Source organism: Podarcis bocagei, assembly GCF_964188305.1.
Source record: "Podarcis bocagei genome assembly, chromosome: 12".
Lineage (NCBI taxonomy): Eukaryota > Metazoa > Chordata > Lepidosauria > Squamata > Lacertidae > Podarcis > Podarcis bocagei.
The window spans coordinates 27993764-28011175 of record NC_138137.1 but is presented as its reverse complement, the minus strand read 5'-3'; the positions used below and the strand labels follow the sequence as shown (position 1 = coordinate 28011175).

The 17412-nt window shown below is 43.4% G+C and overlaps 1 protein-coding gene across 6 annotated transcripts in view; it reads left to right on the top strand.

Moving 5' to 3' along the window:
* Positions 1-17412, top strand: part of HDAC9 (histone deacetylase 9) — a 487438-nt gene that overhangs the window by 331984 nt on the left and 138042 nt on the right. For all 6 annotated transcript variants that reach the window (XM_081164394.1, XM_081164395.1, XM_081164393.1 and 3 more), the window contains 2 exons: positions 11047-11224; positions 15791-15924. In XM_081164394.1, coding sequence (XP_081020520.1) covers positions 11047-11224; positions 15791-15924 — 312 coding nt within the window. The remainder of the gene's footprint in view (positions 1-11046; positions 11225-15790; positions 15925-17412) is intronic.

Here is a 17412-nt window from a genome sequence, read left to right as displayed (position 1 = left end):
CTAATCACAGAAGATGAGACATATTCTTCATTAAGTCACACCGGTCCCATGAATAGGCAAATCTCTAGCTAGCAGCAAGAGTTACCGTATGTTTTCGTCTATAAGACGGCCCCATGTATAAGACCCCCCCACCCCCTATTCTTGGGGACTTAGATTTAAGAAAATGGGGGGAGATGGCCCTGTGTATAAGACACCACCTAATTTTTGACATTATTTTTTAGGGGGGGGGACTAGTCTTATACACAGAAAAAAGGGTAATTGCCTGAAAGGAAATTGCCTGCAGTAACATCTGTGCTGGCTTTGTGATCTCCATCGTAAAGCAAAAATGGAGAACTTGTGATGACTCTGAACTACAAATCTCATAATCTCTCTGACTATTGGTTACACTGACTGGGGCTGATGGGAGTTGGAGTCCAACAAGAGCAGTGCCAAAAGTGTTCTTTCCCTAGTGTTCTTTGATCCAACTGAGTCCAACAGAATCACAGGCACTGCAGTTTTAATTATGACTTAATTAAAATTAAATTAATTACAGTAAAATCCGGTATATTTGAAACACCATTGAAAAAGCCTGCAGACACCCCATTCTGCCCCCTTCCTGCTCTGTTCTGCCATTTTTGTGACATTTTCAGGTTACTTCAAGTTTTGGTGTGATGGGTGTGCCTGAAACGATCACTGCCGGTCTGGTTTATTTATGAATTTAATTAATTAATTATTTTTAAAAAATTGTTCTGACATTTATTTTTTTATTGGTTTCTTGGCCAAAACCTTTACAGGCTCCTAAATATGCCAAGGCCAAAATTCCAACCTCTATTTAAGAACCTGTAAATGTCTGCAAGTTTGCCTCCACTCCTTGTCATTTAACCCACTTCATGCCTCGTCATCTACATGTGTTGCAGTGTACAACTATTTCTGACTAGAGGCTGCCATTCCTGCTTGCTCCACTTGACCAACCCTGCCTGCTCCATTAGTCTTCCCCCACACCTGACCAACCCCCCTCCCTTTACACCTCACTAACTCCCTTGCCTATTCCCCCCACAGCTCACTGCAGGCACATTTATTGGAGGGGGAGGTGCTCCACACAGTGGTTTGCTAAATCTCTGTGAAACACCCCACCTCTGTTCAATGGCCTGCTTGTTGTTCCTCATGCTGCCATTGGCACGGCTGCACACAAACTGCAGAGTGTGACGATAGCACACCGTTTTATTTATATAGGAAGACAAATATAAATGCACTTTAACTCAATAGTATTTTTTTAGTCCATATTGTATATTCCTTTTGTAGGGAAGGGGGGATTTTAGAAACAGCACCAGGGCCCTCAGTCCTTTTAATGCCACCTTGACAAAGACTCAACCACACAAATGACTTATTGTAAGAGTCCTTCCAAGCTGCAGTCTGCTGGCCATATAGTCAAGAAAAGCAACCGTTGGGAAGGGCACTTAAGGAGAGGCCAAGGAAGACCAGCTGTTCCTGTCCTGCAGCTGAGCTGTCAACCCCCAAATCTCCTCAACTTCTTTGCCAGCTTGCAATCTGCCCTCTCACTGTTAGCTAGGAAACAAAGTAAAGGAATAAGTCATTCTCTACAACAAATAAACACGAAAACAAACAGAGACCTCACCAGCCCCAGGACTTCCTATTCATTCTTCCATCATCTCTCCATCCATCTTTTCCTCAGCAAAGTCCCTTTTATTAGTACAACAGAGACCACCTGCTTCTGTATCTGCCTGGGTCAGAGGCCACTGCTGTGCTTCTCCCTTTTCCATGCTCAGAATAGAAGGGAAGGAGAAACTGTCCGGCAAAACTCCTGCTGATTTATCTTTCTGTCATCATCTATGGTGAAGGAATTTGACCACCTAATGATGATGGTGAAGATGATGCTTTGAGTCTCTGCAGAAATGTGTGCATGGGTTCCTTAAGATCCCGAAAGCCACAGACCACTCAGCCACTCATTTGTACAATAATTCATATCTTATTCCTGTGATGAGCCCAACCTGGTCTCCAGGCCTGGCTTTGTCCCTCAACTCTGATCTTCTGGAGAACTTCCTGGCTCCCAGTTCCTCTTGTTTATTTGTTTGTTTGTTTATAGTCCTGTATATCAAGGAATGTTATACAACATCCAAAATCGTAATAAAATCAGTAAACACAACCACAAAACATTATTAAATTGTCAAAACATTATTAAAATTGTCAATAATTGGACCATTGTGCTGATACTCTCTGAAATGTTTGGCTGGGAGGAACTGGCATATGCACTGCACTCAGACTCTGAACCCTGTTTCACCACCACCACCCAAACATTGCAAAGCTCATCTCTTTCAAGGTGCCTTGCGTATTGTGTACTTGAACATTTGTGATATAAACCGTTTCTTCTTTTGCAAATGGCTGTGGATGCCTCTGAATGTTTCTGCTGGTATTCATCAGTCCCGTGTGCCAAAAGCCAAAAGAATGGAAGGCATGTTGCCAAGATTCATGCCACTCATGCCAGTTGGGAGTTAGTGGTTGAATGAGTTGGTGAGACATACATGATGAATGTACAGAATGCCAAGGGTCTTCACTGAAAGATGCATTGCAAGGAATAGCAATTCCTCTTCAGAATGACAAAAGAACTACTCGCAGACCGTTCCCTGATTCAATTGCATAACAGACACGCAACACGGATAATCAATCCCAGTGAATCCACCCTTTCCACTCATGGGGATTTTTGTCGACATTGTGTGCCTTGATCAACCACACTGGAAACAGACCCTTAGGCAATTGGCCTGATCTCCTGTCCTTCCCTTAATTTGAGCAGGCAAAGGCCCGGGGACTGCAATCAGGAATGCTGGCGATTCTCAAAGACACCGGACTGCATAATTAGCTACAAGGTCAACCCGGCTTAAATCTCAAAGGAACAAGGTTTTCAAAGTAGCTAATCATCCGTTGCTTCAAACTAGTTCTCCAAAAATTATAGTTGTTCATGATGGGACAAATCTTAAGTCCCTTATTTGTGTCAAGTGGAGAAACCGAGGAGTTTTATGTGCTATATAGCTGAAGATGTTCCTTGCTTGCTGGACCTCTTCAGACAACCCAGGTCTACTTGATCCATGTTATTTGGGAATGGGAAATGTTGAGAAGCATATCTGAATCACATTATGAATACTATTGTGCACTAGTGATAGCCAGGGAGGTAGTTTGCTAGTTAGCAGCTGAGTGGAGAAGGACATCTCTGCAATTTTTGGATAACTATCTTGATCCCTTGAGGAGGAGTAGACAGCACCTCTGCTAGTACTTTGTAGCTATCCTTGCTCATGGCTGTACCAGTGCTTGCATGGTGCTGGTTGAGATACTCCCTGCCTCCATCACCACCCCTAACTCAGATAACAATTCACTCTCCCCGGCGGTTATAGCTAGCAAACTGACTCACCAGCACTTACTGGCTGAGAACGTCTCTGTTATCTTGGAGGATTTAAATGAAGCCATTGACGTTCTACCAGGACATAGGGACCAGCAGGCGCTGTACATAGGAAAGAAAGTGAGGACACTGAGGTAAAAGTGTTCCATACAAAAGCAATGCAGGTTGAGGGCAGCATTAGGCTTCTGAGTAACTACTACCAAGTGAGGCAACTTAGGAAAATCACCCAGGAGAACATCTCTGGTGTGCTTTTGAAAGTAACTGGTAGCACAAAGCATGTCATGGATAGATCCAGGAAGATTTCCTTTTGCTACAACATGTCGTAAGTCTGTCCCAAACCTACACTGCTCTTGTGCTTTCCATGTTTCCACATGCAGGAGAACTAAGGGTGAATTTCAATGTTTCTCTTTTTAAAAGGGAACTCTTATTACGAAGGTTGAAATTCAGCTCTCTCTGTGTAGATTTAAACCTGTATCTAGCTAGATAATCAATAGCAATATAGATAAAGCTATAGGAATAAAACTCGAGGCTGTTGAAATACAGAGCTGTCAATAGGAGAGAATCTAGAGCAATTACAGGGTCTGGGGAACAGAGAGGCTCTGTGGTCAGCCATTTTAGGTCTTGAGTCTATGAACTGGACTCATTATTCTGAATGATATGTATCACTCGGAGGGCACTTGCAAATATCCCACTATGGTGTACCATACATAGCAATTAAACTCCTCATGTGGTAGACGTTCTAGGCATTTTAAATTGCTCCCGCTTTCCTGTCATATGATAAGCAAACATGAGGGGGGCTTGAAAGGGTGAACCATTGATTCACACCCCACACAATGCTCTCTGGTGGTTAAACCACTTTAGGAATCCCAGTTGTGGCTTATGTTGCCTAACCACGAATCCGGCATTCATCTTTGACGGTTTCCTCAGCAGCCGTTTAATCAGCTGTGCAGATCCCAGTTTTACCCTCTGGGTACATAACACAGAACAATGAAATATGATAGCAGTCCCAGTGGGTAGTCCCTTCCAGAAGAAGAGTCCTGATGGAGAGGACCAAAGGACCATATTCTCTTCTCACAGTGGCCAACAGATGCCCATAGGAAGCCCTCAAGCAGCACCTGAGACCAACAACTTTCTTCCTCCATTGGGGAGGAAAACCTCCCAGCGAGGGGTTTTCAGAGGCATTCTATGGCCATTAAACATTCTTTCAACTATGGAGGGAGTACTTATAACTGCCAGTTTGCACTAATATAAAATGGTTTCATTTTCAAACAAGGCTCTTTCATCAAATAGGACAGCATCTTAAACCTCATCTTTGTTTGAGGCATCTTCAAGCCCGAACAAAAACAATTGCCTTATTTATTTTGAACATAGTCCTCACTCAAATCTTTTTGGGTTGGTTGTTTCATAAGTGGCTCATCTGTTGCTTTTGGGGTTTTTTTTGTTAATGCTGTTGTTTTTACAGTGTCTTTGCCTTTTTAATTGTAGATCACTTTGATTTTTCTTTGGAAAAGCAGGGTGCAAATATTTTAATACAGCAAGTAAAAGAGTCATTATTAAAAAGGGCAGCATTCAGAAACTAGTGGGGAAACATTTCAGTCTCCCACGTCACTCCCTTGTTGACCCCAAAGTCTCCAGTAAAGAGAGCTGAAGCTGCTGACCTAGACTGTCTTAGCAAATTTAATTCTGTGCAAGGCAGACCTAACTGGAAAAGCAGATTTAGCTCCACCTACAATCTAAATTAGCATATCATAGCTAAAAAGACACTATCATCACCAATGGCTAGTGTGGTGTATAGATCCCTGTTCTTATCTAGTTCTTTTATACTACCTGTGACCCTCTGGGTATTGTTGCAGTTTCTATCATCAAGTTATGGATCAGTGCCAATACAGCAGTGAAAAATCTGTTGGTAGCAAAAAATAAAAATAAAAAAATGCATGGTTGCCTTTCAGTGAGGTTTTCTTTTTACATATCGAAATGCTGGATAATTTAGTTTGTCACTCATCCCAAATGAGAACTCTCAGGGACAACGGCAGTATTTCATTGAGTGAACACAGGGCCAAGATAATTAGGAATAAAGAGGTGAGCTTCAAGAAGAGTCATCTGTGTAACTTCACTTGCTAAAAGGGAGGGTGGCAGGTAGGAAATCTGCAAAATACCAAGCTTGTCACAAGCCAAGGCCAGCTAAACATAACAATTAGAATCAACATTTTGCACAATCTGGGATTTAAGGTCTTCGTACTCTTACCATGTATAGTTAAAACTTATTTTGAAAAATTAATCACACTCGCATGATCCCTTTCCCATTGAACACGCATGGGCAAGATGGAAGAGCATCTGTAATAATTAGATCTTCTTCCATACCCAGATTTGGTTTTGATAAAGCACAGCACAGATCCCCTCAACAAGTAAATATTGTTGTATGTATGTTATGGTATGTATTTCAGCTTAAAAAAAATAGTAACACCATCAGATGCATGCCTGCTCAGAAGTCAACCCCAGGGAGCTCAACTGATCTTTCTCCTAAGCAAATGTTCATAGGAGTCTAGTTTAACAGCATACTCATGTGAATGTCTACTCAGAAGCATGTCTGGCTGAGTTCAGTAGACTTACTCCTAGGTTAGTGGATAGAGGATTGCAGGTTAATGGTACAATCCTATACAGTCATACCTTGGTTTTCAAACAGCATAGTTCTCGAATATTTTGGCTTCCAAATGCCGTAAACCCGGAAATGACTGTTCCAGTTTGCGAACTATTTTTGGAAGCTGAATGTCCGACGAACCTTCTGCAGCTTCCAATCAGAAGCTGCACTTTGGTTTTTGAAAGTTTTGGAAGTCGAACGGACTTCTGGAACGGATTCCATTCGACTTCCAAGGTACGACTGTATATGCCTTCTCAGAAAACCCCATTGAGTTAAATGGGAGTTACTCCCTAGTAACTGTCTCCAGGATTACAGCCTGCAATCTAAGTTCTCACATCCTCAGAAAAGAACTAAGGTGGTGTTGCTTAACTCCCCTCTTCGGAATACTTTAACTAAGACAGTTTCTTACAGAAACGCCACTTCTATGTAGGAAGAGCACATTGTGTGCCAGAATGTGCGGCAGACTCATATGTCTCTATTTCATGACTATTTCCTGCATGGCTTTCCACCACATTTACACATGGCATGTATGTTTGTCACACATTGTGGCTTTCCTCAAGAGTGTGGTGTGTGCTTAGGAAACTGTGTTGTGGTGTGTTACGTGATCCGAAACTGCACAACGAAACAATTGATTTGTGATTCTCTCTCAGTGAATGATGAAAAAATAAATAAATTCTGGAGCGGCTTTAATTTTGGGAGAGTGAATGCTAGAAAAGCTGGATGTAATGAAAACTGGTTTATTTAGCAGTGCAATGGATTTGCTCTTGTGGGGTACAGAAACAGGCCCCAGTGCCAAAGTGCCAGCAGACGTCCTTGATCTACTTATGGTTTGATTTGCGTGTGTAGGTCCCCAGGCCACCCCTCAAATAACTTCACACATAACACGTAATTTAGTTTTGGTTTTTGGGCACTATTTTGGCCACAACTTTATTAAAATACAAAATCAGTGAGTGGTTGTTTAGACATTGGTTATGACTATCTGTCCCCCCGCCTGGGACAGAATTGACATCCCGAGGTCCGATCGGTAGCCAGTAGAAGGGAAAGTCAAACTTGGGGGTCATTTGAGCTAAGCGTCGGACCCACGCCACTCACCCCAGCAGCTCCCCGAAAGCTTGCCGGCCCAGGTCCTATGACAAGGATTCCCATGACAGGGATTGGGCAGCCCTGGTCCCATGACAGGGATTGGACGAAATCATGGCAAGCCCCAGGATTCCTTTAACAGAATTCCCTTCAGCGCAATGGGAGGGGTAGGCACGGCCTATCCTGACCCCTCCACCACCAGCATATTATAACCAATGCCTAACCACAACCTTACAAGTTGTGACGAATTGCTGAGTAGTAGGCAGAAACCAAATGGCACAGCCAATCACCAAATGGCAAAATTCCTACTAGGCCCCTGTGCCAAGGCAGACGACCCCATGACAGGCAAAGCAAGGTCAACCGGAAAAGAGGGCGGGCGGGCGGGTGATCCGATGCACTCTGCAAAGAGAAAGAGAAACCGGAGTGCACCAATATTTAAAGACTATGGTCTCACCCACCCAATTTGCAACATACAATTTGCCCCAGCAACCCGGTTATCCAATCACAATGCCAGGCAACAACTATTAACCTGCCTGGCAACCAGAGGCCTGGCCCGGTGGCCCACACTGCAACACGTGCTCTCATTTATTGGAGAACACGCTTTTTAAGATAGTGCAGCAGTCATCACACACACACACACACAGAGAGAGAGAGAGAGAGAGAGAGAGAGAGAGAGAGAGAGGACAAAAGCCAATTTCATAGCATCTTCCTGATGCTCCAAATGGGAGAATTGATTTAATGCTTTGATCGCTCACTAATTTGCATTTGCCTTTGTGGCCAATCACAAGCTAAAGAAACCAAAGAAAGAGAAGGCAGTACCAATAACAGGGAAATAAGTAGGGGGGGATGAAACCCCATGGGGTGCACAAAAATAAATATTTTATTTATTCAAAGTGCACTTTGAATTAAAATTCTTTGGGGGTACTTTGAAAGCATGCCATTATGTGGTGTAATTCTGTTAGGACAACAGCGGCGAGCTTTTAAAATGTGCATTGGGCCAATAAAATCTCTTTCCTTGTGCACCCTTGGGATTTCATCTCCCTCCCCGCTCTTTTTCTTTTTCTTTCAAGTCTTGCTAATGCCAGAATATCCATTAACATTTACTGGGGCTTTCCTGTACATCCACATAATTCCACTGGTCTCAGTTGCTATGATTACTTTAAAATGTATTCTGCTTTCCTTGGTCCAAAATCAGTTGGAGACATCAGAAGCTGGAAACTCTGCAGTGCTGCGCAGCCTGTAATATAGTATGTGCTAACACAGCCCTAATTTTATTTTCCACATTTTGATCCTCTCATTCTACCTAGCTCAGCAAGTATAGACACCCCCACTCCTCCCTGCCCAACCCGAAATTAACTCACTCTGGCAATGAGTGATCTCACATTAAATACAGCAATGCCCCAAAGATTCCACTCCCTGAGAAATGGCGAACACATTAAGAGCACCTCCATAGCTTCCAAGTTCACTTCAGCGGAGTTGCTTTGGGCAGAGATGGCAGTGAGAGAGGTTCTGATGCGTTTAGGGTGGCCCTTTACAGACAGTTCTCTATTGGAAAAGCATTTCTTTGAAAACAAAGCAGAATAAGAAGGGTGAAAAGGAACCTTGAGGTTGGTCATCAACAGTGATCACCCGGCCACAGTCTTCCCCACGATGGTGAGATGTACAGAATTTCTATTAAATTATAGTGATTCTCATTTTGCATCTATACACGTTTTGTGCACATCTATGCTCAAGAAAGGTACAAAATTAGCGCTGCAATTCTCAGAGTGGTTAACAGTCAGTCCCTCTTCCTGGGGGACTCTGGGAATTGTGGCGAAGGCAATAAGGGTATCCAAATGACTCTAAGCATCCTTAACAAACTACAGTTCCCAGGATTCTTTGGGAGAAGCTGTTACTGTTTAAAGTGTCAGGATAAGACCTGAGATAGCTCTGTCGGTAGAGCGTGAGACTCTTAATTCCAGGGTCCTGAGTTCATGCCCCACTTTGGACAATTCTATGATTTTTATATATAGTGCAATTGGGGCTTGTGTGTGAAGGACATATTCCCACATTATTAGTGTGTGTGGTTGGATGTGGCTTTTGCAGGGGTGCTGGGTGGAGTTATGAGGAATATTTTGTGTCTTGTATTTCTAGTCATCGGGATTTCCCCCTCCCCAAGCAAAGCATCCCCCCACTTTCAGCTGCCTGTTGTGTAAGCACCCTAATAATTCGGAAAGCCCAAGCGAGGAATTGAATAAGCAGGCCTAAGCACAATGGTATTATTCACACCCTGTTGAGATAGCATATGATTTATTAGGAGACCACTTTACTGGGTAAAATCATGTGTTCTATTATTCCGAAATAGAGCTTTCCCATGTAAAGTCCTTGAACACAGAAGAGTTGTTTTGTTAAATCCACATTAGTGTGACAGTTATTAGATGTAAGGCTTGGGTCCCTTTTCACATGGTGAAGGAATTCTTAAATAACTGGGAACGGAGCTAAGGGGTCATTGCTGATGTGGAAATAATACTCCAGTCACTTCAATGGGAGACGTAGATCTCAATGAACCTTTCTCTTTCCAAGGATCTGCTCCCTTCATTGAAATATATATGACACCCTGCATGCACAAGAGCTACACATGTGTGTCAAAGCTCACGTGGAGTTCTGCAATGGAGCATCAGAATTGTACTGGAGCATTAGGAAAACTGATATGAGTCATACCTAAGGGCTGAGTCACTGTGAAAAGAATTTTATTATTTGTTGCTTGAATCAATAAGCATTCCTGAAGCGTCCACCTTATCTGATCATCTTTCTGAAGCTGTATTGGGTGATCTCTTCTGTTTAGATCATGTGGCCTCGTCTGAGATCTTGTTACTGAATCCGTTTCTTTCCAGTCTCTGTATTCCCCTGATGGGAGTTTTCTTCTGCAGCTACCTGGTAGAAGATGCAGAACTTATTCTGGGCCTGGCAAGAGATGCAGCCTCTGACATACCCTTCAACATTTCTCCAGTGTGGTGTAGTGGTTAAGAGCGGTAGATTCGTAATCTGGTGAACCGGGTTCGATTCCCCGCTCCTCCACATGCAGCTGCTGGGTGACCTTGGGCCAGTCACACTTCTCTGAAGTCTCTCAGCCTCACTCACCTCACAGAGTGTTTGTTGTGGGGGAGGAAGGGAAAGGAGAATGTTAGCCGCTTTGAGACTCCTTCAGGTAGTGATAAAGTGGGATATCAAATCCAAACTCCTCCTCCTCCTCCTCCTCTTCTTCTTCTTCTTCTTCTTCAATGAAAATAGGGAACCTCCTATTCCAACCTATATAAAAACATAATAAAACATTAAACATTAAAAAACTTCCCTATACAGTGGTACCTCGGGTTACATACGCTTCAGGTTACAGACTCCGCTAACCCAGAAATAGTGCTTCAGGTTAAGAACTTTGCTTCAGGATAAGAACAGAAATAGTGCTCCGGTGGCGCAGCGGCAGCAGGAGGCCCCATTAGCTAAAGTGGTGCTTAAGGTTAAGAACAGTTTCAGGTTAAGAACGGACCTCCGGAATGAATTAAATACTTAACCTGAGGTACCACTGTACAGGGTTACCTTCAGAAGTCTCCTAAAGGCTCTATAGTTACTTATCTCTTTGGCTCGGTGTGTGTGTGTGTGTGGGGTTCCACATATCTCCATATCCTCCAACATTTCTCCGATGACAATAGAGATATCCTAAGGAAAAGCAGGACATTCTGGGATCAAATCAGAAACTGGGGCGGCTTCTGTAACTTCAGGGCTGTCTCTGGAAAATAGGGGCACTTGGAGAGGTTCAATGTGAACACATCTATTGGACAGATTTATTGAGTAGCTCTCAGGTGGGCCTTTGCCCACCCTTGTTTACTTTGCCCACATTTCCCTCCAGTCTTCCGCTTGATCCCTCCTCACATTTCTTTCCACTGTGCTTCTTTCCTGACAACAGCAGATCCTGGAGCGCCGGCGAATCCAGCAGTTGCAAATGTACCGGGCTCAGATGGCTGCAGTTGGCATGGCGCAATTGGACAGACGCCAGCCCATTGCCAGGACACAGTCTTCCCCAGCGACTCCTGCATTACCTCACCCAGCGGCGGATCAGCCTGTAGCTCATAGCTTCATGACGGGTAGGACTCCCTGAAGGCTCTGCTTAACAGGCGGAGTAAATGCACGCTTCATGTAGGATCAATTGATTTAAATGCCACAAATGCCTCTCGTAGCCGTAGCAATGCATTCATTTCTAACCTCAATCCTACTGGACTTTATGATGCTTTATTGGCTGCCAGTCAACGAGTGCAGCTGATAAGAGATAATATTCACACACTCATAAATTAATACCGTTGACTTGGCTCCATAACTTGAGCAACAGGTGCATTTTGGTTCCCTCCCCAACTCATGTCATTTCCTCCCCCCCCCTTTCATTTCTTTCTCCCTCCCTCCATGTTGCCTCTTTTTTGCCTCTGTTGAGACCACCACCAAGTTGAAACAAGACCCTTACGAAATTGCGTGACTGGGATATATATATAACGCTGAGGCTCATCGTTCGCCTCCAGTAGGAATGCCACTCGCTGATGCAGAAGGTGCTGTTCTTCACTGCGACAAGCAAATGCACAATCGAGACACAAATGACCTGATCAGTTACGGGGAAGGGATACCTGCTTTCAGCAAAGGCTGATTAGCATGTGCTTGTGGTATTTGTAGGTGCTTGCTGGCGCATGTGCTCTTTGAATTACAGAGAGATAAGAAGGGGGCTTCAGGGTTTGCGGGTGGGTTTTCCCTCCCCCCAACGACATCTCACACTCTCCCTTTTATCCAAATGTATCAGAGATTAAAGTCCACTAAATTTCAGCCATAATAGAAAGTTGATACTTTTGCAAACAAAAAAAGTACAATTTCAATAATGAGGAATGATATTTGAAATGTATTTGGGTTATGTATTTGGGAAATGTATTTGGGCTATAATTATTGTTACGGGTTTGTTTTGATTTTAGCTATTCATTTTGTGCTTTTATCCTTTATTTTTATCTTGTGAACTGCCCTGCGATCTTCAGACGAAGGACGTCATATAAATTTAACGAATAATAATTATAATTACAAAATAGCAACGTTTACTGGATTTGATCTCATCTTAAAGCCTGTTTGATTTTTTTCTTGACTTCCTTCACATCCCACTGTGGGTTCACATTAATGGACCTGATATTGAGCTTTTTGAAATCTCTTAATCCTCCCGTTAAGGCTTTCAACTAAGGCCATACAGGCACGCTCTCCATGCTCCAAATGTCAACACTGAGCCACTGACAGCAAAGGCAGAGGAATTTGTGTGGCTTGTGCCCGGCTTGTGGGACTTTCCTTTCACAGAGTCTCATGCAAAGCCAAGGGGTGCTTATTTGTTTGTTTGTTTGTTTGTTTGTTTGTTTATTAAATATATACCCCACCCTTCCTCCCAACGGAGCCCGGGGTATGTCAGGGACTAACAGGACAGCGATGAGTGTGTACCAGGGACTGGAGTCCGACCTGTACCCACCAGGAGGAAAGAATAGAGGCAGGGGAAGCTTCAGAGCTGGATGAAGAGAAGGAAGAAGAAGAGGCAGACCAGGCCAGTGCTGGCTGGGTGCTGCCCCACTTCCCCTGCCCCACTGTCTCCCAGAACCAGGAAAGAACTGAAACGGAAAGCACAGAGGCGACTTCCACTCAGGTGCAGTCTCAGGCTACATGTGCACAACCCGTCAGGGGAAGGTGCATAAATGGATGAATGGTCCCCTGATGCTACAATTGCTTCACAGAGCGCAAATCTGGGAATAGCTGTCTAGACGCCAGATTGGTGTGTGCAGGTCTCCAGAGCTGTAGAAACGAGTGTAAGTGTTATCTTTGATAAGTTAACTCTCTGCTATGTGTGTTCCTTTGGGCAGGGTGGCAAACACGTCTGTTGTTTAAAAAATACAATTAAAAATGAGGCAAAAGCATATTGTGAGCAATTAGAAATTGTTAGAAGCACCTAAAAACAACGCATTAAAAACAGATAGGTGTGCTCTAGACAGGGCTGTCGAAGCAGTGGGGCTTTTGGTGGGCATATGAAAGAGTTCAGTGAGGGTCACCGGGAGTTCTGAAGCACAAATGCTGCCACACTAAAGAACTTTGTGTGACAGTACTAGACGTGCAAGTTTCACAGATCAAAGTGATTGAATTGGCAGGTATGGGGCCAAGGCCTTACGTGAACCGGTCGCAAGCTGTTAAGGGCTTTATATACAGGCAACCCTTGATTTCCATTCCGGGTCATCGCAAGTGAATGATGGAGCACACATAAGCCCATTCCACCCCCTTTTCTGGCCACTTCTGGGTCACCATGATGCCACAAGTCAAGGTGAGCAGTACCCAAGGCAAGTCAAATTATTTTGGTAACTGAAAAAGAAAATTCTGCAAGCACCTCTCCCATACCTCAGTAGTAAAAATGCAACAGTAATACACTGAGTAGCTAGGAGCAGAGGAAACAGACCTATACTGAGTCAGACCATTGGCCATCTAGCTCAGTATTGCCTACACTGATTGGCTGTGGATCTCCAGGGTTTCAGACTGGAGTATTGTGGGATGTGATACATAAGTAGCAGTCAAGTACAACATTCCTTGCTTTCCTAGAGTGGACATGCAAGGGGATGTTGGGACCAGCCAGTCAAAAACTTCCTGTTTCCTCCTGGGCTGGGACATACTTCCTCTTGCATGTGACTAGAGGTGGGCGTGGCCTTACCTGTTCAGGTAACAAAAGCACAAGGCCCGCAGCCCTGCGCCCTTCTTCTCTATCTTCCTTTCGTCGTGTGAGCTGCAGTGACTGCCAGTCTGCAGTCACTGGGATTAACCCTCCATATGGGGTAGATCCACATGTATATATATCTGTAACTAAGTCTGCCTTCAGGGATCCAGCTGTGAACTGATGATGTGAGTAAACTACTTTTATATATCTTAAATAAGATTGTGGCGTGTTTATTCTTTTAAGAGGGAATCTTACCAGGAATCTATATTGAGAAGCTTAAACAAACTTGCAATCAGCTACCCGCTGTGCGTTTAAAGGATAATGTTAAAACTCTGCTAAGGGCATAGAACTTGCTAGCGCAAGTTAGGAAGGATATTTAGAAACAAGATATCCTCTCCTGCCTCCCTGAACATTCCCACAAGTCTCTCCCAGCCCTACCTCGAGATGCTGGGGACTAAACCCAGGACGTTCCGGATGAGCTACAGCCCCTCTGCTGCCTCTTCATGGCACCCATTTCACAGCAGATAGTCTGACCGCTTTCTGAGACTGATGCCCAGCTTTTCACTTGGGCAGGCAAGGGAGAAGTTTGGGATCCTTCCCTACTCTATATTTCATCGCCCCGTTCAGTGAACGTACATAAAGGTTGTCACCCACTGCGAGCCTTAAGGATAATAAAAAGTGATGCATTTGAAATACATGTATTTCTCTCTCTGGAGGTCAATTTCCACCCTGACATCTGCGGAGGCAAGTTCGTGATTTACAGGACTGCAATTAGATGAGCATCTGACTCAAAGCAGGAGCAGGGTTTTGCAGAAAGAGGAAAAGAGCAAGTGAAAATATTGGATCTTCTGATTTCAGTGGGGAATTTTGCCACTGGCTTCAATGAAGACAACATTCCAGGCTGAATAATTATCTCCCACTAACATTCCGCAGCAGCTAGCAATTGAAAACATTTGTCTCTTCTCTCTTTACTTTGGGGGTGGGAGCTGTAGCCTTGGCTGGATTGTGTTAGGGAATCCTACTGTCTATTTTTAGAAGGCAACTCTGTTGCTGTGTTGTGGTACTGTAGCACACGTGCTGCGTGACCCGCAGCTGCAGAAGTGAATTATTTGCACATCCTAAATCAATTTAGATGTTTGAAGTGAATGAAGAAGGAAAGGGGGGGGAACCCATTCAGATTTCATTTTTTTGAAACCAAGAAACTCTTCATCAGACACGAAGCAGTTAGAAGGGCAAATATATTACTGTCAAACAGTCTGAGCTGAACGTTTCTGACAAAGGCCAAAAAATGCAGCATTTTCTATCTTATTTTTACTGGATTCAAACAGAATTAACGATCCTTTGAGGCAAAAGATTTATACGATCTGAAGAGAAACCAGAGTTAGGTCGGGAGAGTCCTCAGAATGATTGAATTGCACCCTAAGAGACTGGGAAAGGTTTGTGAAACTTCTTTGCCACATGTAGTTGGCCCTCTGTTGCTTACTGAGAAGGCAAATGGTTAGGCATTTGTTTGTTTGTTTGTTGTGTGTTTTTATATACTTCTGTTCATCATAAAATCTCAGGGCAGTCCACAAGATAAAAATGCAAGGTAAATGCACAAATAAATAGTTAAAACCAAAATAATAACACCCCCTTCCCACAAATAAATTTAAAAGGCTATAGAACGTTAATCAGTCCAAGGCCTGGCTGAAGAGGAATGTTTTCGCTGGCACCTAAAAAGATATCATGAAGGCGCCAAACGAACCTCTCTCGGAAGAGCACTCCACAAACTGGGAGCCACTGCAGAAAAGGCCTGCTCTCTCATTGCCAGCCTCTGGACCTCTCATGGAGGTGGCACATGAAGAAGGGCCTCAGAAAAGGAACAGAGAGTCTGGGTCGGTTCATATAGGGAGAGGCGGTCCTTGAGAATGTACTTATCATTTCTTGTTATATTGTCTTTATGCTGAAGGTGTTGCATACGACACGCTAATGTTGAAGCACCAGTGCATGTGTGGAAATTACAGCAACCACCCTGAGCACGCTGGAAGAATACAAAGCATCTGGTCGAGGCTGCAAGAAAGTGGCTTGCTAAACAAGTGTGAGGTAATCAAAAACATGGCCACCCAGATAGGTTTGATGTTAAGAGATGCAATATTATTAGCGTGTATTTCTATTCCTTCTGTAAGCACCAAGCAGCTAGCCCTGTAAATATCCCTTGTGCTATATGATAAAAAATAAATAAACTATGGACTCATAGTGGATCATAATATCCACATACAAAAAATGACAGATTAAGTTATTTTCCCCCTTTTGTGACTCCATCCATGATGTATAGCTTCCATTTGAACTCTGAGGCATACACATCTTATTTGTGGGGGCACCACAAATTTTCAGCATAAAATAATTTGGGGGGACATAGGTTTTAATAATAATAATAATAATAATAATAATAATAATAATAATAATAATAATAACAACAACAACTTCCCTCTTTCCTTTGCACAAGTGAGTGAACAAGTGCATACACACCACAAATTTAAAATGTGAATCTTCCTCAAAATTATAATTCCCAGCACCCTTTAATGAACTACAACTCCCATGAATATTTTGGGGAAAGTAACATGCTTTACATGTATTGTGTAACTGTAGCTTTTTGTTATGTCAAAAATGGAAAATTATGGTGAATTGTTTCAAAACAAGATGTGATATGAACCCATGGTTTAAAGCTGGCTACCCTTGGCTTGTTTGGAGCCATTAACCATAGTCCCCCACCAGTTTAATCACAATGGGAAATTGTACTTCAGTGCTTTCTGACTTGTCTCCCAGTTCACATGAAGGGAAGAGCAAAGCAGCTGCATGTGGGGTGTATGAGGGCTCATTGATACCTTGGCCAGGATGTATCATCTAAATGCAGCCATTTTAAATGATGGAGCTGAGCCTTTCCTGATGTAAGACTGAGGAACCAGCAGGCCTCTAATTTATTGCTAGATCGAGATGCTGTTGGATTGGGGTTTCCTTCTATAGAACCCCCAAACACTTAACCCAGTTGCTGTGAGCCAGTTAGATTAGCAAAATGTCTATAGTGGGTGACTATAGGAAGGAAATAATCTTTAGGTAAAGGTAAAGGGACCCCTGGCCGTTAGGTCCATTCGCGGATGACTCTGGGATTGCGGCACTCATCTTGCTTTACTGGCCGAGGGAGCCGGCGTACAGCATGTGGCCAGCATGGCAAACCAGAGCAGCGCACGGAAACACCGTTTACCTTCCTGCCGGAGCGGTACCTATTTATCTACTTGCACTTTAATGTGCTTTCAAACTGCTAGGTTGGCAGGAGCTGGGACCGAGCAACGGAAGCTCCAACCTTCTGATCAGCAAGCCCTAGGCTCTGTGGTTTAGACCATAGCAGATAACAAACTGATTGATTGATTAAGGTTTATGTGCCTTTTTTCCACAATGAGTTGTGCTGCAAACATTCAAAACATCAAAATACAAATTTATGAAAAACGCAGAGCATGCAGTTAAATTCAAAAATGACAAAAACCAAAAATTTAACAAGCACAGAATAAATTCAGTTATATATATATATTTAAA